The 23,899-nt window shown below is 44.4% G+C and overlaps 1 protein-coding gene across 1 annotated transcript in view; it reads left to right on the top strand.

Moving 5' to 3' along the window:
* PIK3C2A (phosphatidylinositol-4-phosphate 3-kinase catalytic subunit type 2 alpha) overlaps positions 1 to 23,899 on the top strand; it is a 2,027,647-nt gene that overhangs the window by 252,695 nt on the left and 1,751,053 nt on the right. The window contains exon 4 of the mRNA XM_069623772.1: positions 11,276 to 11,433. Within this exon, the coding sequence (XP_069479873.1) occupies positions 11,276 to 11,433 (158 nt within the window). The remainder of the gene's footprint in view (positions 1 to 11,275; positions 11,434 to 23,899) is intronic.

Below are 23,899 nucleotides of genomic sequence, written 5' to 3'. Positions count from 1 at the left end.
GGCGAGAGGTAAGACCCGTGGGGAACACCACAGGTAGAGAGGAAGATAGATGAAAGGAAGGACCCTCGTTGAACCTGGGAGGGTCGATCTGAGAGGAAAGAGGTCAGCCAGGCCAGAGCCTGATCAGTGATACTCAGGTTTTCACAGAGACGGTTGAGCAGGATGGTATGGTTGACCGTGTCGAAGGCAGAAGAGAGATCGAGGAGGATGAGGACAGATGGAATGTTAGAGTCAAGGTTAGTGAGCAGATCTTCACGGATGTTTAGGAGAGCAGTTTCCGTGCTTCTGGCAGCTTCGAAGCCAGACTGGTGGTCATGGAGACAGCCAACAGAATTGGAATGAAGGTTAAGCTGAGAGATGGACAATTTTTCCTGGAGTTTGCCCAGAAAGGGAGTAATGGAAATTGGGCGATAGTTAGCTGGACAAGAAGGATCAGCTGTGGGTTTCTTGAGAAGAGAATGCACAAAGGAGTGCTTCAGAGGGGAGGGGAAGGATCCAGAGGCAAAGGAGTGGTTGCAAAAATCAGCAAGGGCCGGAGCAAGGGTGTCAATGTGGTCCTTGATGGTTTTAGAGGAACAGGGATGAACCTGTTTTGAAGAGGCTTTCATAGATCGGACTTGTCAGGCAACCTCGTCAGGGGTGGAAAGAGGAAAGGACGAGAAGGATGGTGGGAGGGTGGCTAAAGGAGGGTCAGCAAGCACAGATGGAGAGGGAAGAGGAGGAGTGTGGGTGGAGAGGGTGGACAGGATGTCCTGGGTTTTTGAAATGAAGTGAGAGGCAAGGGCATTGCAAAAAGCCTGGGAGGCAACAGGAGGGGTAGAGATTGCAGCAGGGTTGGCCAGCTCCTTGCAGATTTTAAAGAGTTCGGCTGGGTTGTTAGATGCTGCAGAGACGCAAGCTTGAAGGTGGACTCTCTTCTTGGTGAGGACAGAGAGTCGGTATTGCCTTTGTAGCAGGCGACAGGCCAGTTTGTCAGAGGATGAACAGGAAGTCCTCCATTTCCTCTCAGCTGCCCTACACTTACGTTTAAGTGTAGCTAGGTCAGAGTCATACCAGGAATTTAACCCGGGAGTCACAGAGGTCACGGAAGAGTACAGAGGAGGAGCAAGGAGAGTCTAAATGTATATTTAGGTCACCGAGGAGGATGAGTTGAATGGTAGAGGCCAGGAGGGAGGAGGAGAGGTCTTCCCACTCAGAGAAATGAGGTGATTTGACCAGGAGGCCGGTAGATGGTAACGACAGTAAGAGAATGGGTAGGCGAGAAAGAAAGTCTACAGACAAGGCATTCAAAAGAGAAGTAGGTCTGAGTGGGAATGATAGAGGCAGGAATCGACTTAGGAAAGATCAGGGCTACCCCCCCATCGGACCGGGAAGATCTGGGTGCTGAGAGGATCTTGTCGCCATCAGGGAGGAGAGTGTCAAAGCTCGTGACTGAGCTGGCCGTGGTAAGACCAAGGACATCAAGGTCTAGTTCTTCAAGGAGGTGGCAGATGTCGGAGGAGTGTTTGAGGGCAGAGCGAGAGTTGAGAGTGGCAATATGAAGAAGGTTGCCAGCCTTAAAGACCTTCCGGGGAGGGGTACAGATCAGAGGTACGCCGTGTGGAGGAGAAAGAGCCCTCGGAGGGGCAGAGGAGGAGGAGGGCGAGGGCAAGGTAGCCAAGGGGGGAGAGGAGGGGACAGCATGAGATGAAAGGAAATTGATGAGGCGAGGGAAGTGCCTATCAAAGAGGAGGAGATTGGCCTTAGGGCCTTGGACCATGACAGTGCCATTTGGGTAGACATTAATGATAACTTTAGAGGAGTCGAAGGAAGCCATGAGAACTTCCCAGCGAGTGCCACCATTAATGGGAGAGGAGGAGATAGGGCAGAGCACAGAGATCATATGCGGAGTCTCTATATCTGGCGAAGGAACGACAAAGAGGATGTCGGTAAGGGTCTGTCTGGCGGAAGCATTGGAGTAGGTGTCGGCGATAGGAAGACCAGGATTAGAGGCCAAGGTGTCCTTTTTGAACTTCTTCCTACCAGACTTAGTGAGAAGGGAAGGATAGTCAATGGAGGAGCAGTTGGAGAAGATGGGAGAAACAGAGAGCGCCATTGGGGTGGAAGTAAGGAGAGGATGGAGATACTGGGGGGGCTAAGGCAGGTAGGTGTGGGACAAAAGAGTGGTGAGGTCACTGGGCTGGCAAGTTACAGAGAAGAAACAGTATACAAGCAAAATACAGAGAATTTCACAATATAGACCCTTATATTTTGAAATGTTGGAAATACTGGTTTTATGAGGTTTTAAGTCTTTTTCTCCTTTTTATCATAGGAGTATAAATATTATAACAAATTTGAATTGTATTGATGAAATTGTGATGTGGTTTTAATCAATCTGTCTTTTTTTATTGTAAATTCCAAAATGAATTTTATAATCCCCTTTTCTGTATTCTATTTTTGTTTTGTTAAAGGCAATTGTGCCAAATAACAATAAAAAATAACAGGAAGGTGATCCACGGTAGATGACTTTATTCAGGCACAGGGTACAGCAGCTAATCCGGTATAAGTCAGGAGAAGACCTAAGCAGGACAAGACGCCAGGCACCCATACCATCGTGAATATAGCTCACAATGATCAGCTGGCACTCACAGAACACTGGGGGGGCATAACACTATGGGAACAGTCTATTTAGTTTAGTTTATTTGTATTGCGCACCTGGCCCTGATGCATCTGGGCGCATTTCTTGAAGTATGCACAGGTTACAGAGAAGTTCAACATAGAGGCGTATGATAGTAAAAATACAGAAGTGCACATAATACTTTTCAGATATGATACAAGTTTCCAGGTTAGGTTAAAGTTTTTTTTTCTTTTTTGATCGGCCAGTGCCTGGCTCTGAGCATATGCAGCAGCCAAGCACTGAGGATTCCATTCAGCTGCATACAAAACAGGACTTAACCGGGTAGTCTGTTGTAGTAGGTGGGCTTTCCAGCTTCTTTAGTGACCCATTCACTAAGGTAGCTTACTGCCCCCAGCCCCCTCTTTTTCTGGCAATAGGAATGGTTGCAGGCTTTTTCTCCCACATCAGGCTAGTTGGCTTCTAGGTTTTGGGGTGCCAGTGACAAATGTCTGACCTTCTTCTCGTGGCAGTGATTGCAGGTATCCTCTCCCCCGCATCAGCTAACCTTGTCACCAAAATGTTGTATTTAAGTTCAGGTTGCACGCAGTGAAGAGTGATGAAACTAGCTTTTACTTAAGTCTGTTTATGTACGATAATTCCAGCCACTGGTCATCCATCTAGTTCCTCCCTTTTGCTACCTCCTTCTCTCTTCGTAAGGTTTGTCTGAGCCAGCTGCTGCTCATAGCACACTCACTCAGTGACATACCAACTTTCCCAGCCAGGCTGGGAGATGCAGGATAAATGTAACGCAATGCTAAGGAAATTCTTGAACCGGAACCAAAAACCTCTAAATGCACAATATTGCGTACTATTTAAAAAAAAGTTTTTTTTTTTTTACTTTTCTATTTTTTTTTACAGAACAATAAAGTGGTAATGACACAGTCTCATGTTTGTGTTCTAAGACCAAAAAGGTTAAATGCGTTTTGATAGTTGCGAGTCTGGTCTGAGAATGCAACACAGAGTCTTTGCTAATCAAGTTACAGACCGCAATGAAATCTTTAAAAAAACAAATTCACATGATTGATTTGAATGTGAGACTTAAGTTTAAAATGCTGACACAAGTTTACGGTTTAGGTGAAATGTGTGTAATGAATGTGTGCACACAATGTTTTGCATCCCTACATTGGTTGTCCACCATGTTTCACTTTGCATTTCTGCCAGAGGTGTTCTCTGTGCACATTTGTTTGGTTAAGTTTTCACCCCTACATTTTGTAGGTTTGCATGTTTTAGCATTATTTCTGTGACTGATAATTCATACTGACATCCTCTCCTTGCCTAAACTGTAAAGGGATAATGCTATTCTTGCTCTCTTACCTTCCCATAATAATGGCTCTTGCAAATTTGAACACTCATTTCCATCACTGTCCACTGGTTGTCCCGATAAGGAAGAACTATAGAATTTTTCCAGCAAGTTGCAAGTTAGTAAAGTTAGTGAAAGATTAATTAAATTCCACGGAGGTGAGAAACTCAACCTTTCCAATGGATTGTGTTCTGCCACGGATTCCTCATCTTTGATATATCCATATGCTGTTTTGCAGTCTTGGAAGAATATTCGACAGCAGAGGGTGCTGTGCTTCATCTAGTTGATATCCCTCAATGGTTAACATTCCCATGTTCAGACGTGCCGTCAATGTGCATAAATAACATGCACTACGCCCGTTACCTCAGTTCTGTTTTTCCACATGCACAGTACGCTCTCTGAACGGTTCAACTCGCCTCAGTGATTGTACTTCATATTTATTATTGAATTTCTCAATAATGTCTACGTTGAAAACGTGCTTTAAGAGATGTGCATACTTTGGTTTGAAGATGTTGATCATAGATCCGCACAGATTATGTATCTGGTGCCTTGGCAAAGAGCACAAAGTCATCGATTGCAGTTCTTGCCAGTTAATGACCAGTAAGGCCTTAAACGAGAAGTCTATACACTTAGGTCGGCCGGTTTCCAAATCTCCATCTTCTACTCCTTCGAAGAGAAAATCTTCTGAAGGTAGTAGCTCTACCAGGGACAAGTCTCCAGAGAGGATCAAGAAATTCTCCAAACATGCCAAGCGGTTAAGATCTAGGAGCGATTCCGGTCACTCTTCTCTTCGTCATCACCAAAGAAGTTGAAGAAACCAGGCCATTGTTCCTCATCTTCTGACCCCTCACCCGATAAGCGTCATATGGTTTCCCGATGAGACCGCCGAGGCGGGCGAATGGGGAAGGTTCTGTAAAAAAATCAATGTGTTTTCACAGGCAGCACCTCCTGGTCTCTCAAAAGAGATGAAGGAGGCTAGTGATCCCACCACGTCTTCCGATGCCGGTGCTGGGAAACATCACCTGCGCGCTCAAAAGCCTGAGTCGGAAGACATGAGGGATGCCGTCTCGAGTAGCGCCGACCACATGGACTTCATCGAAGCTAAAGGCTTCAGGACTTTTTTGGCAAAGAAGTCCACATCGAACGGCCCTTCGGTGTCAACCTCGGATCCAATTGCGAGTTTTAAATCTCAGTCGAAAAAGGATTTTTTTCAAGTCCTTTGGATCCGTCTTTGAGGAAGATGAAGAAGATGGCGATGTTATACCATTCATGTATGAACATTTTGGATACCTAATGTTCCAGAGGAATTAATCTTTGATCAATCTCGTCTAGAGGATCTAGCTGCTTGCCTCAAAGATGCCAGTGGTCTAGATACCTCCCCTGAGATGAAATTCGATATGCCTGATGTGAATCCTCAGCCAAATGCAGCATATAGTACTGTTATTAACAGGATGATAGAATATGTGGGTTGGGGGGGTTCCTGCAAAGGTCATAACCCGGGATGACCTGACACAAACGCTTGATAAAGGCCCCCCTATAGAACATGTGCTACCTTTCCACACAGCTCTAAAAAAATAAATGTTAGAAAATTGGCAAAAACCAAAGTACAGCCCTTCAATTGACCCGGACTTTCTTTCCAGAGCCCCTACTCCAGAGAGTTTGGTAGTGCAGGCCCCTACTTCCACCTTAAGAGCTGTAGCTTATCCAACCATCTTACTGGATAGGGACGATAAATATGATTCACTAGCCAAGAGGGTATTTTCTGCGGGAAGCATGGCACTGAAAGACATTAATGTATCTTGTACTCTGGCAAAATATGCATGCACTCTATGGAACTACAGCAGAAAACATTCCTGAGGTGGAGATGAGGGATGGTTTTAATAATATCAGTGATGGCAAGGAGGCTTCCTTCCAGTCCCTGCAATCAGGGCTTGATGTATCAGACTGCGTTGGCCGGTGTATGGGATAGAGTGCAGTAATCAGAAGATGTGCATGTTTATGCAAGTCTGGATTTGCCCCAGATGTCCAAAGGACACTGGACATGCCCTTGAATGGGTCCAACCTTTTTGGATCAAAAGCTGACGACAGTTTAGAAAAACTTCAAGCTTCTAAGGCTGCTGTGAAATCTTCAGGAGCAGCCAGTGCCCCAGATAAGATTTTGAGGTGGAAGTATTTTGCTCCCTATTTTTAAATTTGAGAGTAAATGTGATTTTAAGAGAGTAAAAAGGACTTTTCTCCTTTGCAAGAGTAAAATGTATGTCACATCCAGGTGACGTGTGCATAAACTGTATGGAAATCATTACTATGCGGCAGCTTTCTGCATTGTGACAGAATACACACTTTGCATTATTTCTCTAAGGTCTGGCCATTTGATCTCTCCTGTATATATTTAAATGTTGAAAACACAAAAACCTAGCCACTTACATAGTAAAGCAAGCAATAATTGTATTGTGTGTATAGAGGTTCGATTGTAGAATTGTCGTTTCCTGGAGCTATTACTACCTAATGGTATGCCAATTATATGATGCAACAATGCAGAGAGGCAAAGACTCTGTGCTAAATTCTATATCTAATCTCATGGTCAAATGGATATTTATATAGCGCTTTTGGCAAACCGCTTTACATATTTATCACAATTATCACCAAACCTAAGTCGGTACTCCTTTATCGACCTTGAAAGGATAAAAGGTTGAGTTGGCCTTGCTGGGATTCGAACCTGCAACCTACAGATCACACACAGATTGCAGCAACGAGTGCTTAACCGGCTGAGCTATTTTATTGGCTTACATCCTTCAGAGGTCAGTTAACAGAGTATTGACTGAGGTATAATAATCAGTGCCTATATGTTGGACGAACCATGTATGAAGCGCTACATAAAGTTAAATGCCTATCTGGATTATCACAGGGTCAAGTTTTGCTGAGTTTCTATTTCAATTACAAATGTAACTTTTGTTTGTTTTTGAACAGCGCTTGCACTTCCTGGAGAGTCGGGTTTTGGATGTTTGTAGTCTTGAAGATTTGAGAGGCTAGAACACCTCTGATTGGTGTAATGACAATCCCTCACCCTTGAACAAAGACACTGCTGCCACTGACCATTTATAGTAATGTACCCCATTGACTGCAAGGTTAAATGGATGTAAACTAGACAGTGCATAGTCATCATTTTGCACAATGTTTTTATTATTAGTGTAAATTAAATATAAGTGTAAAAATGATCTGCCTCCGCAATTGTGCAATACTGGTTTGCTTTCACTTGGAAAAAAGCATAATTTGTTACAAAATATGAATTCTCAATTGCAATTTAGTTTTCCATTTTGTTAATTTTACAATCCTAAAATGCTAGAAAAATAAATATGCACAGTGCTTTTGTTTGCTGCATGAGCAGCAACACAACAGAAGCTGAATGGAAATAAACCATTCCTTTTTATTACAGTGTGCAGTTTCCTTTTTTTAAAGGCTTCAGAGAAATACATTCTGTTTCAGAGGTGTTTATCTATGGCTTGCAATTACATCCATGTAGATAAAATTCAAAAGAAGCCTTCTGTTTTCTGTCAAGTAACCTGACCTTTGCACTGCCCTCTGCTCTAAACTTGTGTGTAAATGTACACAGGAAAATAATAAAGCTGTCGTATTTGCAAGATTTTCATGCATAAAAAGACATGGTGCGCTTCTTATCTGGAGGCCTAGGAGCAGCCATTCACCAGCCATAAAAACAATTCTCACCTATGTTGGCTTGCAGGGTGTGTTCTTTTCACTAATACTCCTCTTTTGGATAAAGGGGAAGAGGTCAGGCTACCCAAAGAGGACAAAGGAGGTTCTCACGTGCCCCTAGTGGCTGTGGAGGAAAAACTGCTCAGGTAGCCACCGCCTCATTGCCCTCAACACTTTGCTCACAGGAAAGAATCACCCAGCATCTGCAAGAATGGTGTTGCATTACTTCAGAGGTATAATTGCTACAGACCGTGGACTCCCATTCCTAAAAAGGCCTTCAAATGGTTCCCCGACTGAGAAAACTTTTCAGGAGCCAGATGCACTTCACCTCTTCTACAGGAGATTCTTTCCCCGTTGGCAGTAGGTGCTGTGGAAAGGGTATCTGTAGAGGAACAATACCAGGGCTGGTACTCCACTTGTTTTCTGGTTCCCAAGAAAGACGGAGGACTGCGACCCATCTAGCACCTGAACAAGTTCCTCAGGAAGGCCCTTCAGCTCCAAGAATGGATGGTGTCACTCAATCTTCAGGATGCTTAAATGCCTGAAGTGCCTGAAGTTTGGCATTGGCAGTTCCCACTATCAGTTTAGAGTACTGCCTTTTAGGCTGGCCTCTGCCCGAGGGTCTTCACCAAGTTGATGGCGGTGGTGGCAGAGAATCTGATGGGAGGGATTCGTATATTTCCCTACCAAGACGATTGGCTGATTAGAACCGTTTTGATGAAAATGCTCTGGAACATCTCAACAGCACCTGCCACTCTATCCTCTAACTGGGCTTCTCCCTCAACTTCAAGAAGTCCCCGGTGACACCTTCCCAAAAACTGCAATTCATTGGAGTGGTCCTGGACTCTTTCTTGAGGAAGGATTCCCCTCCTGAGTTGAGGGCTCAGCATATCTTGCAGATGGTAATGAGATTTCAGAACACCCAACATCTACCAGCATTCGACTTTCTGGGGTTGCTGGGCCTTATGGCATCCTGCATTTTCCTGGTGCCAAAAGCCTGCCCTAAGGATGAGGTCCCTCCAGTGGGCCCTCAGATCCCAGTGGTCACAATTCTCACGCAGGAAGACGGACCTCATTCAGGTCCCAAGCAAGGTCGCACAGGATCGCCTGTGGTAGGCCTACAAGGAGAATGTGATGATAGGGGAACCTTTTTGGCAACCCTGGCCAGAGATAACAGTAGTCAGATTCTTCCCTCACGGGCTGGGGAGCTCACATGAGCGATCGTACGATCATCCATATTTGGTCCCCATCATTATCAAGACTACACATAAACCTTTTATAACTGAGGGCAATCATACTGGTGCTGATGACCTTTTTGCCATCCATACAGGGGAAGAATGTCCTGATAATGACGGACTAAACAGTGGCCATGCACCAGAGAGGTGGTTTAGGGTTGCTACCACTGTGCAGGGAGGCAGTGAAGCTCTTGTTTTGAGCTCTACAAAACAGGGTTTCTCTGCTGGCTGTTCGCCTAGCCAGAGAAGAGATTACGATGGAAGATGCTCTGAGCAGGCCGAGCATGGTCTCCCACGAGTGGGAGTTAGCTCAGGAAGTCGTCCAAGAGGTCTTCACCCTTTGGGGAGCCCCCTCAATAGATCTGTTCTCGTCCAGCATCAACAGGAAATGTGACGTGTTCTGCTCCAGGGAATTTCCTCACAGAGCAGCTCTGGGGGATGCATTTTTAGCAGACTAGGAATTTCCACTCCTGTACGCATTCCCACATGTTTCAGTCATTCCTCATGTCATCAAGCGGTTGAGGAATTTTGGAAAGTCCATGATCCTCATTGCTCTGTTTTGGGCCATCAGGACATGGTGCCCGGACATTCTAGACATGCCCATCTGCCCTCCATTCCGTCTTCCCCAGAGAGTAGACCTACTCTCAAGAGGGTGGCCGTCTTCTTCATCCCTTCATGCTCGTTTTCTGAGAGTTTAAGATAAAAAGATTGGGACCTCCTGGAAGACATGATGGAGGTGTTGCTTTTGGCCAGAAGACCAGCAACCAAAGCATTATACCAGTGCCGTTAGAACAAGTTTTGCATCTGGTGTAGAACTAAATATATTGATCCTTTTACTTGCACTATCCCTTCAGTGCTTGCTTTCTTTTTTCTTTTTTGCACCTAGCCAATCGGGAACTGCAGGTGACTACCGTCAAAGGTTATCTGATGGCGTTATCTGTTTTTAAACACACAGCAGAACAATGCTCTTACTTTAAGATGGCTATTGTCATTCATTTCCACAAGGGATTTACAAATACTTTCCCGCTGGTTCCCTTTCTGGTCCTGTCCTGTTATTTGAACCTGGTATTAACCTTTTTAATAGGAGTTCCATTTGAACATCTCCATTCTTATCTAATCAGATTATTAACTATTTGGTAGCCATCACTTCTAATTGTAGAGGGACTGAGCTACATGCCCTATCATGTAAACCTCCTTTTACAATATTTTCCAAGGAGAAGATAGTCTTGAGGGTTGGTCTCTCCTTCCTTCCCACGGTTCTCCCAAATTCCACCTGACACAGAAAATAACACTACTGGCTTTTTATCAACCTCACCCTTCTAAGGATGAAGAGGTTTCACAGGCTAGACCCGAAAAGGACTCTTAGCTTTTACATGTCTAGGATGGAAAATGTCAGGCAAGATGACCAACTATTTATTGGTTATGCTGCTTACAGGCTAGGCCAAGGTGGGACCAAGCAAACGTTATCCCGTTGGATCATCCTATGCATTTTGGAGTGCAGGAAAGGATGTCCCTGAAAACCCGAGAGCCCATTCCCCCAGAGGTGTGGCTACCACTTCGGCTCTTCAAAGAGGTGTTCCAGTGCAGGACATGTATAATGCTGCAACATAGTCCTCACTGCACACTTTCCTGAAGCATTACTGCTTAGATACTTTGCTTGGACAGGACACTGTTTGGAAGACTGGTTCTGCACAACATCAATCAATAGTGCCAAAAATCCACTGTTTCCACCTCAATTTCTAAAACTGCTATGGGAGTCTTGTCAAAAATGAGAAATCTGTGGGAGGACAGAATCAATTAGAAGAACAAATGATGTACCCCAGGTAATGTTATTTCTACTGGATGTTCCTCTCACTGATTCCTCATTGCCCTCCCAACCTACCCCTCTGACTGTGGGTGAATTTTTTATATACTTCTCTCAACGCCCATGCAGGTTATATAATCCTCAATTTGGCTGTGCATAAAGAGGGGGGAAAAACAAAGAACTGAGGCTACGGGTGCAGTGTGTGCGATTTACATTTTCATCTACATGACATCTGAATATGGGAATGGTACCTGTTGAGGGACATTAACTCTACGCCGCACAGTGCCCTCTGCTGTTGAAAACCTTTCAGCGACTGCGAAGCATGATATGGATATATCAAAGATGAGGAATCCATTGGAGGAACATCCAGTAAAAGGACATTACCACGGGTAAGTAATTTGTTTTTCTGGTTTGATGGCACTTAATCATGAGCATGCTTTTTTTCTGATCATGGTTAAGTCTTCCATTTTATTGTGTATTCAAGCTTTGCATATTTTCACGTGTGAGTGTAGTACTAAATAATGTAAAAGTGTGTTACTAATGAAATATGGTTGCCATTGCATTTGTAGATTAAGAAATAAGTTTCCTTCAAGCAATCGCTCCACAAATCCAGGCTTTCTGCTGAGTCCTGTCATGCTGGAAAGAAATATAAGTGAAGAGAATGCCGGTGTCAAAGTTTCGATTGAAATCGAGGGCTTCCTTCAGCCAGTGACATTTACATGCGATGGTATGTTCTTGATTTTTGTTACTACCTTGGATATACCTTGTATTTGTTATGTAAAATGAGTTTTTGTGTTCAACATGACAATTGCTATCTAATGCCAGGTCCAAAGTGTATAGTGGTTTTGTTAAGGTCTTACTCCTATCACATGGCGGCCTGAAATCTCTAGTTTAACTCTGGTTACTGTTTTTTTTAATCAGAAACTAGTTATTTGGAATTGGGTTGGCTATTTAACCATGCTTACTTTTGTTCAGGTGTTGTTTTTTTTTTAGCCACACACAAGCTTACGCCACTTAGGCTTATGCACAAAGTGTGACCAAGGATTGAGGAGAGGATGCAGAAAAAGATTGGATAAAGGAAGGGATCAGAGAGCGCAGGTGAGGGTCACGGTTTTACTTGAAGATATCTTTAAAAGCCGGACATGTAACTTTCCAAGTCACTGAGAGGACTACTTTCACAAATAAGCAGATTTAGAGGATATTGGGTTCCATTCCAGCAAGGCTTTTCAAACAAGATAGCACCTTAGTAAACATAGAGTGTTCTGTTTTCAGTCATGATTGTAAAGGTAGACTATTTCCTTAAGTTTGGCTAGAGCATGCACATCATTTCACCACCACTTTGGCCATAGATAATACAATGATTACAGGTCTTTGATTGTTAACCAGACCGTAGGCTCCTTGCTGAGTTGGGATTGAGAGCTGGTTTACATAGCGAAGTTGGTTACTGGTGCATCATAGTTAGGAGGACTCAGTCTACCTCAGTGGATGTATTAAAGCACTGGAGTAATGAGGTCTTAGCCTTTCAGACCTTGCACTGCTTAGGCTGCTTGGATTTGGAGAATGGTTGGACTAGTTTCCATTGTATTTTATAGAAGCGAGCAAAGACAATATTGCAGTTTTCTAGGTTAGAAATTAATAAAGCTCTGCCCATGTGCAAATGTATTCTATAATTCTAGAAAGGAGTGTTTTTCTTTTTGTTTAGATACTTGTTGTGTAGGTGGAACTTAAGTTGGGTGTTATTACTGTATTTGTCCTTCGGTGTCGAGGACAACATTTATTTTACAGGTAATGCCAAGGTGCCTTGTTTGCTATCTTGCTTCCTGGGGAGGGGAACAAGCCTTTTTTTGGACTAGTCAAAAATTAAGCTATTGGGACTGGTTGTGCTAAAGAGCACTTCTTTTTTTTAGTAGACATTTTGAGGCAACATGTCCCCTATCCAGTTTTGGGTTTTTGGTTGGGCACAACGCTATTTCTTTGGGTGATTTGTCTAATTCAGAAGGCAGACCATGACTTGCATTGAGCCTGTATACATTTGGAAAAGCGGTTTGTGTTCTTTTGATGAGCAAATCCAGTGGTTTCATGTTTGCATTGAGCCGCTGTGGTGAGAGCAGTGACTTTTGAGGGACTACAAAAGTTGTGGGTTAGGTTGTTGAGAGCAATTGGCCCATTATAAACAGGGATTGGATGGTCCTGCAGGAAGGATGAGAGCCATGTGAGTCTCGTTCCTATGAGGCGAACATTTGACCGTTTGAGGAGGATTAGCCATTCTAGCTCATTGCCCTATTTCCTTACAGAAGTCCTGCTTTTATTTGAAGCACTGTAAATTCCATTCCACTGGGTAGTCTGAAGCCACTTGGGTGGCCTTGGAACTTAACTTGACTGTCTTTTTGTCACCTTATATGATTTTAACTTGGATCAAAAGATTTGTATTTGGACAGTAATTAGAGAAGTGGTTGATACCCACATTGGTTTATTTCATGAGGGGTCATTATTGCTTTAAGTTCTTCTGCCATTGTGCAAAACAATAGAAAATTTATAAAAACGTACTACAGTAAATGACAACGAAACCTGTCTTCCTGATAACAATTACAACCACATGTTGTTGGTGTTTAGTGACTGTGCACAAATCATAAAAAATAGATTTCTTTTTTCAATAATCTGGGATATTGTATTCCAGATGTTTCAATGTCTCGCATATTCTATTTCCGCTGTATTATCTACATGGACGATCATTTTGCGCACAACTATTTCTTGTCCCTAATATTTTTTAGGCAATAGGTTAAGACAAAATCTTAAGAATTGTGTAAGTTAGCTCGAATTTGGAAATTTAATAAGATAATACGGTAGGACACCAAGTGGTTTTTCCTCTTGTGCAAGTTGTCTATATAATTTATATCAATTCATATCTTTTGTTGGGAAACCTTAATCAGCCTTCAGAATCCCCTCTTGGTTGAATCCAAGTTATAGACCTCTTTAAGATCACAAACCCCAGATCTATTAACTCATCTTTGCATTTTCTTAGATAGGACTATCTAAGATCCTGAAATAGATTAGAAGCTAGTTCGACTTCACTCTGGCCTGAAGGGAGAGTAACCGCAATTCAAAATGAAACACACAAATAGAAACACGGTTTGGTAAACCTAAGGCTTTCCTCCATAGCTTAACATCTCATTTCTTCAGACTATCCCAATTTCTTTTTATTGTGTTAAGACTTGACAATGAACAAAGTACAAAAAGAGGAAAAAAAAGAAAATAATAAAAGAAAACTATTTTTTACACAATACATCCTCATAAAACTTCACACAAATGTGTAAAATAAAACGTCATGCATTCTCAACTTTCTTTAAGCTTTCTCAATATCTCCTGTAGGAAGTTATAAAGTGCTAAATCAAGTTGGGTATTCTGCCCCCACATTAGCCGGGCCCAAAATAACTCGGCCAAGGCCTCTCCATCTGACCCTAAAAAGGCCCCACGGAAAAAGGTTCTGCATTCAGTTGGATTAGAACAAAAGAGCTTAAGGTGTTTCAATGTCTCTGTACACTAGGGGTGCCACAGTATTATTTTTTATGATGGTACAATAACCTTCTTGCCAAATGACGGTATATCATGGTTATTGCGGTATAGCAGGTGGAGTTAACTAATCTTAACAAATGTTTTCTAAAAAGGTCATAAATTGTCAGATGTATCATCACAAACAAAACTAGCACCCAGGGCCAGAACTGGGCTTTTCAACATACTTTCCACTGAAATGCCACCCCTTGCTTCCACCAAACACAAACACACGTGTGACGAGGAGGAGGGGGTAGGAGCCCTGCTGCGACTGGCAAAACAAACTGAATAGCTTTTCTTAAGTGGTCATTTAGGCTTTTAACTTCCCCACTGGCTACTGGTGAAGATGAAGGTTGCCATCTTGATAACCTGCATGCCACAGATCAATGGATTCTGATGGTATTATACACTTGTTCCCTCCCTCTCCCTCTCTCTCCCCATTACAGCCTTCAGTTTACTTCCGGGCCAAAAGGTGTTCAGTAATCACGGACATGTTACCCTTTGGTATGGCAGCAGGGAATACCCACAGAGATTAGTCAATTTCGCAGTGTGACTTATTATATGTAAATTCAATGATAGAACCAGGGAAATCCCCCATTGTCATATGTTTAGAAAACATTATCCATTATAAATATATAAACCCCAAAGCCGCCAACCCCAAGTCCTGGGAGGATAGCTCAGCGGCAACGTGCGAGCCTTGGAAGCAAGACGACATGAAGTAACATGTTCGATCCCCAGGTCCGCCCTTAGAAACCTCTGGGTGTTTAAGCGAGTTATAAATACGCAACTAAGACAAAAACAATTACGCAACTAAATAAACAAAAACAATTTATTTAACACCGCCTCGATGCCCGCGGGCTGTGTGAGCGCTTTAGAAAGAAAATGTAAAAAATAAAAAGTAAACCCTTTTCCTTCTTGGCACTTTATTTATTCTTCCTATTGCTAACATATTGATTTAGCGTCAGGCACGTGTGGTTTATGAAATGGCATTAAAAACTGCTCAAACTGAAACTACTTGGCAGACGGCCCATCCAACAGTGCAAGACCAAGACTGTGCAGCACTTGCTTACTGCAGCCATTCCAAATCAGATTGAAAAGCACACTTAACGGTATGAACGGTATACCGGTATAAACAATGTGACGTTTATTATTGTTCAATTAAGTGGTTCACGGTATCTTTAACGGTATACCGTAATACCGTTACATCCCTACTTTACACGTTGTTAGTTTACAGATACAGGCTGAGGACGGTGTCAAATTGTTCCCCCATTTACTAGCACTGTCCAATGTGGGTAGTAGATTTAATGTAAATCGCAAATATAAACTTCTCACAGTTGAAGTTTATACCTAGGCAAGTTGTTTATTTTTCTTGGAAAGTGTGCATATTCCCTATAGGAGCCCAGTTTTTCAATTGTTCTACCCCAATCAAGCATGAAAAGTTTGCGTTTTTGTCATAGCTGGCCTAATCACCAACTCATCTTCAGATTAATTGATTTCGCTCAAAAGAACGCACAGGGAATTTTTCAAGATGACCACTGAGGCAACCGTTTCACGCTGACAAATGACCCTGAGGTCCTCATATAGTGAGTGCGGGACAATTTAACAATCTTAGCATAACAACCCAGCTGCCTCCATAGGTGCTTTGAGCTCAAAGAGACCAGGCATAGCTCATGACCGATTTATTGCATTAGGAAGCCCCAGCGGCAAACTCAGTGTTTTTTTCCACACTGTCCCCTGGATCGAGTCGTCAATGTCTCCCAGGTCCAGTAACGATTGGCTCTTCCTTGGCTAAGTAGAATTGTATAAGCGGCAAAAGAGAAAATCTACAAAGAAGATTGTAAATCTTCTTTAATTGTGAGATCAACGGTTTTGCTTTTGCCTTCAGCACAGCCCTGGTGATTCTGCCAATTAAGTGATGTTAGGTGGGTCATATGTCAAATAGCGTGTTGTTAGAACTTTCTGCAATCTTTGATCCCCTACAACCCAACACATGATCTTAGGTCTCTAACCATTGGAGAAAATGACCACCTTAGACTTTGAGCCATAAACTAGCAGGTTATTTTTCGTCTCGTAGATGGAAAAGAGGCTGAATTTTCTTTGCAGACCAATTGCTGTTCGATCGGATATAATTAAGGCGTCTGCAAATGCCATCCAATTGAGCTTCAGGGGACCCATTGTGACTGGGAAGGTTATGTCCTCCGTCCACGCCTTTTAGGTCAGATAGATAAGCATTAACGAGTAGAGGGGCCAGGAAACAACCCTGCTTAACACCCAAGTGGGTTGGTACTGGCCCCATATATGTCCCCTCCTTAGTAAGCCTCGCCTTCAGAGGTCTATCTGTGTGTGTAGCTGCTCCAACAGCAAGACCAATTTTGTATGAACTTGCCAACCCAAGTTTCTTTCCAAATACACTGCGATTGACTCTGTCAAAAGCAGAACTCATGTCCAATGAGGCCATATAGGTCGGATCATGACCACCACCCCTAATCATGGCCCTAAGGTGGGCCATGATGGTCGCTTTCATCGCGGTTACCATGCCTGCCCTGAATCCAACTTGGTAGCGAGAAATCACCCCCAACATCCGAAAAAAATCTTTACGTTCTTTCAATAGGCGAGTGGCAAAGATTTTACTCGAAGCATCAAGCAATGCTATGGGTATAAAGTTGTTAAGATCGCCAAAATCTCCCTTTTTGTGTATCAGAATGATCAGCGGTTTCTGCCAAGATGTAGGCACCAAGTTGGAATCCCAAATAGTCTTAAACAGAGGACACAACACCCCTGCTTATAGGAGATGTGAGGCAGGCATGGTATCGAAAGAAAGGACACAGACACCAAGGTACACGTTTCATCACATTTGTTAAGTCTGACTGGGGTTGGAGTATTCATATCTGGCCCTAATTCTATAATGGGAGTAGTCTCGTTCATCAAAGTAAAACAAAATGGTCCAAGTAAGTCAGTCAAACAAAGGAAAAAGTCTGTGCCAGAAACCTATACTTGCCCTCATGTTTCACAATAACTACATGTGGGAAAATGTATGCAAATAAAAAAGTGTATCAAAAGAATGGCAATGAAAGTGGCTCACCACTCCCTTCCCAAAGTTCAGTTGTATGGGGTTCTTATAAAGTTCCTTCAAGGTGGGTAGTATGCACAGTTGAAAGATTTCCCATACATCTGTTGGGCTTCCCTCGCCTATTTCAATGTCAGTTCAATATACATCACAGTTCTCTTCAATGGATTCTTTCGAGCTTCCCTCACCCGGCTTCACAGTTGTCAAACAGATATTCACAAATTTCCTTCTTAGTTATGTTCACAGGCTGCCCTTGCCACTTAAACACGGCTGAAACACTTTCCAGCTAAACAGCTCCGCTACAGAGCTGGGGGTGAACTCCCCTCCCCAACCTTTGTACTTCACTTTCATCATGTACACCTGTCAGAGACCTTCACAACCGCATAGTATTATCACCCCCATGCGTGACCACTCCGACAGCAGGGTTGGTTTCTTAATACCAGTGCCTCTTGCACTTGGTTCCACAGAACGGGCCCTCTGCCACTTTTTTACTCATTTCACAAAAATATCCATTCACTTTCACATTAGTCTTTCGGGATCTCTGCACGCTCTTTCCCTCGTGCCCTTCCCTTGAATGGCTTTCAACACAGTTCGCTTTCATTATTCACCGTTCCGTTATCCTTCAAGAAGCGTTTAACAGTGTGCCTTCTCACACAACACTGCCCCGTTACTTTGTTTCTCATCGGCTCCCTCGCCGGCTAAATACATTCAATCTTTAATTTCAATGACTTTATCCTTCCACGCCTAGCCTTGCATTTAACACTGTAGCTTTCCACAATTGCATGCATCACATACCGGGCTCTCCGTTTTTTTTTTTTTACCAACTTTATTTTCTTCTCATGGACTTAAGTTACGAACATGCGTGTGGGAGGAACATAGACATTTTGCATGTTACTTTTATCCTCCCCCGCCCCCCCACCCCAGTCCTCTTTTCAGGTCTGTAGGAAGTCCATGAGTTTTAACTTTATAACTCCTCCCCCTCCCCCTTTTAGTCTGTAGTAACGTAAATCACATGTATCCCCTTTCGTTCCTCCCTCCCCCCCAACTGGGCTGGTACCGTTTTCTTACACCGATGGGTTATGCATTTGCATGTCAGGCCTGATTTGCCTGGGTCTTTGGTTGCTGTGGGTCTCCTTGAGTGTCTGTTTTATCAGGGGCTTTAGTTCAGGATCGCTCTCAGCAGGTTAGGTCTGTGGAAGTAGGCTTCCCTGTCTGTGACATAGTCTATGAAAGGGTCCCGCACGTCCCTGAATTTCAAGTATTTGTTGTCTTTTATGGCCCCTACCTTTTCCATTGCCAATATGTGCCATATTTTGACCCACCAGCACGCGACTATTAGGCTTTCAGAGTTTTTCCATCCTTGGGCCAGAGTTGTCTTTGCTGCATTTAGTAACTGCGTGATCAGGGCTGCGTTGTTACCTGCCTCTGCATTGATGCCTTCCACTGCGGCACCCAACAGTATTACCTTTGGGTAAGGTAATACTGTTGTGTGCTGGGGTAACACTGGGAGTTGTCTCCCAGTGATTTCTCTTTTGTGTCCCAGTATTTCTTTCCAGTATATTTCAGCTTTAGGGCAGGTCCACCACATGTGGTACAGGTCCCCTCTGTTACCACATTGTCTCCAGCAGTTGGGGGGGGGGGGGTAGGCCGGGTTCATTTTATTTAGTCTGTGTGGGGTTAGGTACCATCTTATATGTAGTTTATATGAGGTTTCTTTGATTGTGGTGCATTTGGATGCTTTCTGGGCCCTCTTCCAAATTTGTCCCCACTCCTCCTCCGTGATAGGGGTTCCCAGGTCTTTCTCCCAATTGTCTCTGTATGAGATTCGGTCCTCGATTTGTGCGCTGTCTAGTAGCTTATAAATTCTTTTTATTGCTTTGTGGAATTGGCCTTTGTGTAGAGTAAGTTCCAGCCCTATGGGAGTTCTAGAGGCTGCCTTCTTCACCCCTCCCTGGGAGATCCAATGCCTGGTTTGTATATATTTGAATCTCTCGCTTTCCCCTATGCCGAATTTCTGTTTGCATTCGTCGAAATGTAATGGGGATCCTTCGTGGTAGAATTCTTTTAGGAGGAGTGGGTGTGTTTGCCCCCAGTTTGTCCAGAATCTGTCACTTTACCCGGGGTGAAATCCTGGGGTTTTTTTTCCAATCGGTGTAAAGGGGCCTAGTCCGGGAGCTACATGGTGTTTTCTGAGTGCCATGTCCCATGCTCTTAGTGAAGTGCGGGTAGATTCTAGTAGATGGCCCTCCGCCCTTCTGGCCCCTGTCCGTAAGGCATGTAAGGTCCCCAGAGGGATGCTTGTTTCCCTTTGTTCTATACCCACCCATCCCTTCTGTGGGTTCCCTCTCATCCTTTTCAGCATGGGGGCTATCTGGGATGCCAGTGCGTATCTTTCTACATCGGGGAGTCCCAGCCCGCCAAGTAGAGGTGGCCTGGTTAAGATTCTTTTTTGTATTCTGGGTTTTTTCCCAATCCATACAAAGGTTACTATGTCCTTTTGTAGTTTTCTGCACATTTGAGGGGGGATTTCTAACGGGAGGGAGCTAATTACATATAGAGGGCGGGGTAGGAGGGTCATCTTGAGTGCGGTTATGCGCGCGAACCATGAGAGCTCCTGGGCATCACATCTGGAGAGGTCTTCCTTAAATTGTTTCCACAGTGGGACTATGTTCTGCTCGTATAAGAGCCTGTATTCCCGTGTCAGTTGGACGCCTAAGTATTCTATCGTTTTTGGCTCCCAGGTTATTGGGTGTTGCGATGCCATTTGTTGGGGTATCTTCTCTTCTTCGGTTATGTTTAGGGCTTTTGATTTTGCATAGTTAATCGTGAACCCTGATACCTTGGCGAAGTCTTGTAATCTTTCTAGCGCTTTAGGTAGTGATTTGGCGGTGTCCCTAAGGAACAATAGGATGTGATCTGCGTATAGTGCTATTCTATGTTCTATCCCTCCTGCCAGTACCCCTTTTATCTCTTGGTCCTGTTTTATGGTTTGTGCCACAGGTTCCATCGCCATTGCAAATATAAGGGGGTATAGTGGGCATCCCTGTTGCTTACCTCTACGGATTTGTTTTGGAGTAGTGGGTCTGCCGTTGATTATGAGTGTTGTAGAGGGGAGTTTGAAATTTGCCAGGACCATTCTTATAAAAGTGGAGTCGCAGCCATATTTTCTCAGAGTTAGCTCCAGGTACGCCCAGTCTAGGCATCGAAGGCCCTGCGTGCGTCCAGGGCCGCTATCGAGAAACTTCTGTTTTGTTCTATTCCCTCTTTCTATAATGTCTACCGCTCGCCTAGTGTTGTCTTGTGTGTGTCTCCCTATGATAAATCCCGCTTGGTCTTCGTGGATTATTCGTGGTAGAACCTTTGCTAATCTGTTTGCCAAGATTTTTGCGTATAGGTTAGCGTCGGTATTAAGTAATGCTATTGGCCTGTAACTTGTGCAGTCCGTGGGGTCTTTTCCTGGTTTCAGGATGAGGACTGTGGTCGATCTGCCCATGTCTGGTGTGACTGACCCAGTTTCCCTGATGTGGTTGAAAAGGTTTGTTAATGGGCCTAGGAGCTGGTTCCTGAAGGTTTTGTAGTACCCGTTCCCGAGCCCATCCGGTCCAGGTGTCTTATTATGTGGGAGGTGCGTGATGGCGTCGCTTATTACTTGGGCCGTTATGGGAGCTTGGAGATTCAGGTTGTCTTCTTCCGTTATTTGGGGAAGGGCTATTTTGGCCATGTATTCTAACTGGAGGTGTGGGGATAGATCCTCTTTTGAGGAGGTCTAGGTGGAACTTTTCCATAATGTCTAGTTTACCTTCTTCCGATGTACTCATCCTCCCTTTTGGATTTTTAAGACTGACTATATAGTTGCGGGTTTTTAATTTTGTTAAGTTTTGCTGCTAGGAATTTGTTGGCTTTGCCTCTGTGTGCGTAGTAGGACTGTTTAGTGCATAGTATGCATTGTGCGGCGTGTTCTACCATGTGGGTTTCTAGTTGGGCTCTTACTTTTCGGAGGTTTCTTACTGTTTTGGGTGTTTGCTTAGCCTTATGTTGCGTTTCTGCCTCCTTCAATTCCAGCTCCAGTTTCTGTTTAAGTAACCTTCTCTAACGTGTGTATGCTGTGGTTTGGGATATGCGTTCCCCGCGCATCAGTGCTTTCCCTGCATCCCATATTAGCCCCCAGTTTGTTTCTCCGTTGTCGTTGTCCTGAAAATAGTTTTCCAGTGTCGTTTCCATGTGGGCTCTAAGGGCAATGTCTCTAAGTATGAGCTCGTTCAGTTTCCAGGGTCTTTTAGGACGGGGTGTCTCCGTTATCGTGATCATTTTTAGTATAACTGGGGCATGGCCAGTGAGGTATTGTACTCCTATTTGTACGTCTTTGATTTGTGGGACTAGGGTAGATGAGGTTAGGATCATGTCTATCCTTGAATAGCCCCTGTGTACAGGTGAGTAATGGGTGAATTATTTTTCTGTGTTGTGGAAGAATCTCCATGTCTCTATTATCTCTAGCTCTCTGAACAGTTTGCCCAGTGCTTGTCTGTTCCTGCCATCTGCCACGGTGGGAGTGAGGGTCTTGTCTAACGTGGGGTCCATTATGCAGTTGAAATCTCCCCCTATTATTATTTGTCCCTCGCACCGGCTTCCAAGGTTCCGTAGGATTCCGCCCTGAAAGATATCTGGTCTATCATTTGGGGCGTATAGTGCTATCAGAGTGTATGTTTGTTCATGCAGGGTCCCTTGGAGTAGTAGGAATCTGCCCTCTGTGTCTCTGTATACTGTCTTTTTCTTATATGGCAAGTTCGCGTTTAGACGAATTGCAACCCCCCTAGCTCCCCCCCCCCTTCTCTGGAGGCAAGGTATTGTTTAGGGAAGGCTTTATGGGCCATCCGTTTCTCGTCTGGAGCGAGCAGGTGTGTTTCTTGCAGGAAGGCTATTGCGACCTGGAGTTCCGTCAGGGATGTCAATATACTGCGCCGTGTCACTGGTGAGGTTAGGCTCTGTACATTCAGTGTTATGACCGTTAGTTCAGGCATGAGTCTTGTTTGAGGGGTATTTCACATCTTTGTGCCCCCTTTTGCGTTAGATTGTGTTTGGTGTGTTGTCGCAAACCCTATCCCAGAACATTCCCAACCCAACATAACTGAACGAAAAACATTATAAACTTATGAACTTGTTTCCACCCTCATGGTAGTGGGACAGAGGAGTCTCTGCACCTCCTCCGGGTTCCTCCCGGAGCGTTGGGCCCCTTGATTCCCCTGCGTCCCAATCGCCAGGGTGTATCCAGGATTGTCGTGGGTTCCAAGATTCCCCCCCCCCTCTCTGCCCAGGCTTAGTTCAGTCACCTCTATGGTTTACCTTTCGTTGTGTTCGTTTTGCGGTTATCGGTTCCACCTCCGTTCCATTTCCGGGATCTATGGCATTCATTGTTGTCGTGTGGAGCCTGTTCCTGTAGGATCTATCGTGGTTTGGGCCCTTTTGGTACGGGTTCTCTTTCGTGTTGACGCCTGGTGTCGGGGGACCATTTCCATCATCTGGGTCCTCCCTCTTTCCTCAGTTGGTGTGTTTCCATGTTTTTCTGGGGTGCCTCTTCTTCAAGCTGCAGCAGAGTTATCCCTTCTTCGCATGTGGAGATCCGCTGTGGTTTGCCTTCCCATGTGAATTGGAGTCCGAAAGGGCATGCCCATCTGTATAATGATGATTTTAGCTTTCAGTGCCCTCGTGACTGGTTGCATCAGTCTCCTTTTGTGTAGCGTGGATAGGGCTAAGTCCTGGAAGAGTCGGATTTGGTTGCCATTAATGGTGATTATCTGTTGCTTGCGGGCTGCCCGTAAGATTTCCTCTTTCATTAAGTATGAGGTCATTGCCATGAGCACGTCTCCAGGTCTGGCTCCCGGGTCATTTCTCCTGGGCCCCCCTCTGTGTATCCTGTCGATGGATATGCTTTTGGGTGGGATGTCATTGAGCATGCTGCTGAAACATAGTTGGATTGTGTCCCAGCCAGGCCTTTGACCCATATATTGGATCTTCGTGAGCGGTTCTCGAGGTCCTCCGCCTGTAGTTCGAGGTTGTGTGTAGCTCTGGAGATCTGCTCTAGGAGGAAGCTATTCTGTTTTACTTCTTCCGCTGTCTCTGAGAGACCCCTCTCTGTGATGTCCACTCTGTCCCCTAGCTCTTCGATGTCCTTCCTCATCTCTTACAGGGAGTATTTTAGATCTTCGCGGATTGTGCCCAGTTGGGTCTGGAGGGACTTCCTCATTCTGTTCTCCATGCCTATAAGGCATTCCTGTAGGTCCTCGTTGTTGAGTGCCATGGTGTCCTGTTCTGCTATGTCCGTTTCTACGTTTGAATCCTCTGTCTTGTTCCTGTATTGCTTCCCCTCCTGAGGCTGTTTCCAGAATAGTTCCAGTTGTCCGTTTCGCCCCTTCGCTGTGGATCTGGTTCTTGCTGGGGTGCTTTTTGGTTTGGTGCCGGACATCTGTGTTGTGCGGCTGGGGTGGAGGTGGAGGTGGAAGTGGAAGTATGGCTCTTTGTTGTCCCGGGATTTCTGTGGATGGTGTGTAATTTTTGGTATCGTGGTGTTCCAAGAGGACTC

Source organism: Ambystoma mexicanum, chromosome 11 (genome assembly GCF_040938575.1).
Source record: "Ambystoma mexicanum isolate Mex_15411 chromosome 11, UKY_AmexF1_1, whole genome shotgun sequence".
Taxonomy (NCBI): Eukaryota; Metazoa; Chordata; class Amphibia; order Caudata; family Ambystomatidae; genus Ambystoma; species Ambystoma mexicanum.
Note: the sequence above shows the minus strand (reverse complement) of the source record. Positions and strands in the feature narration are given on the sequence as shown.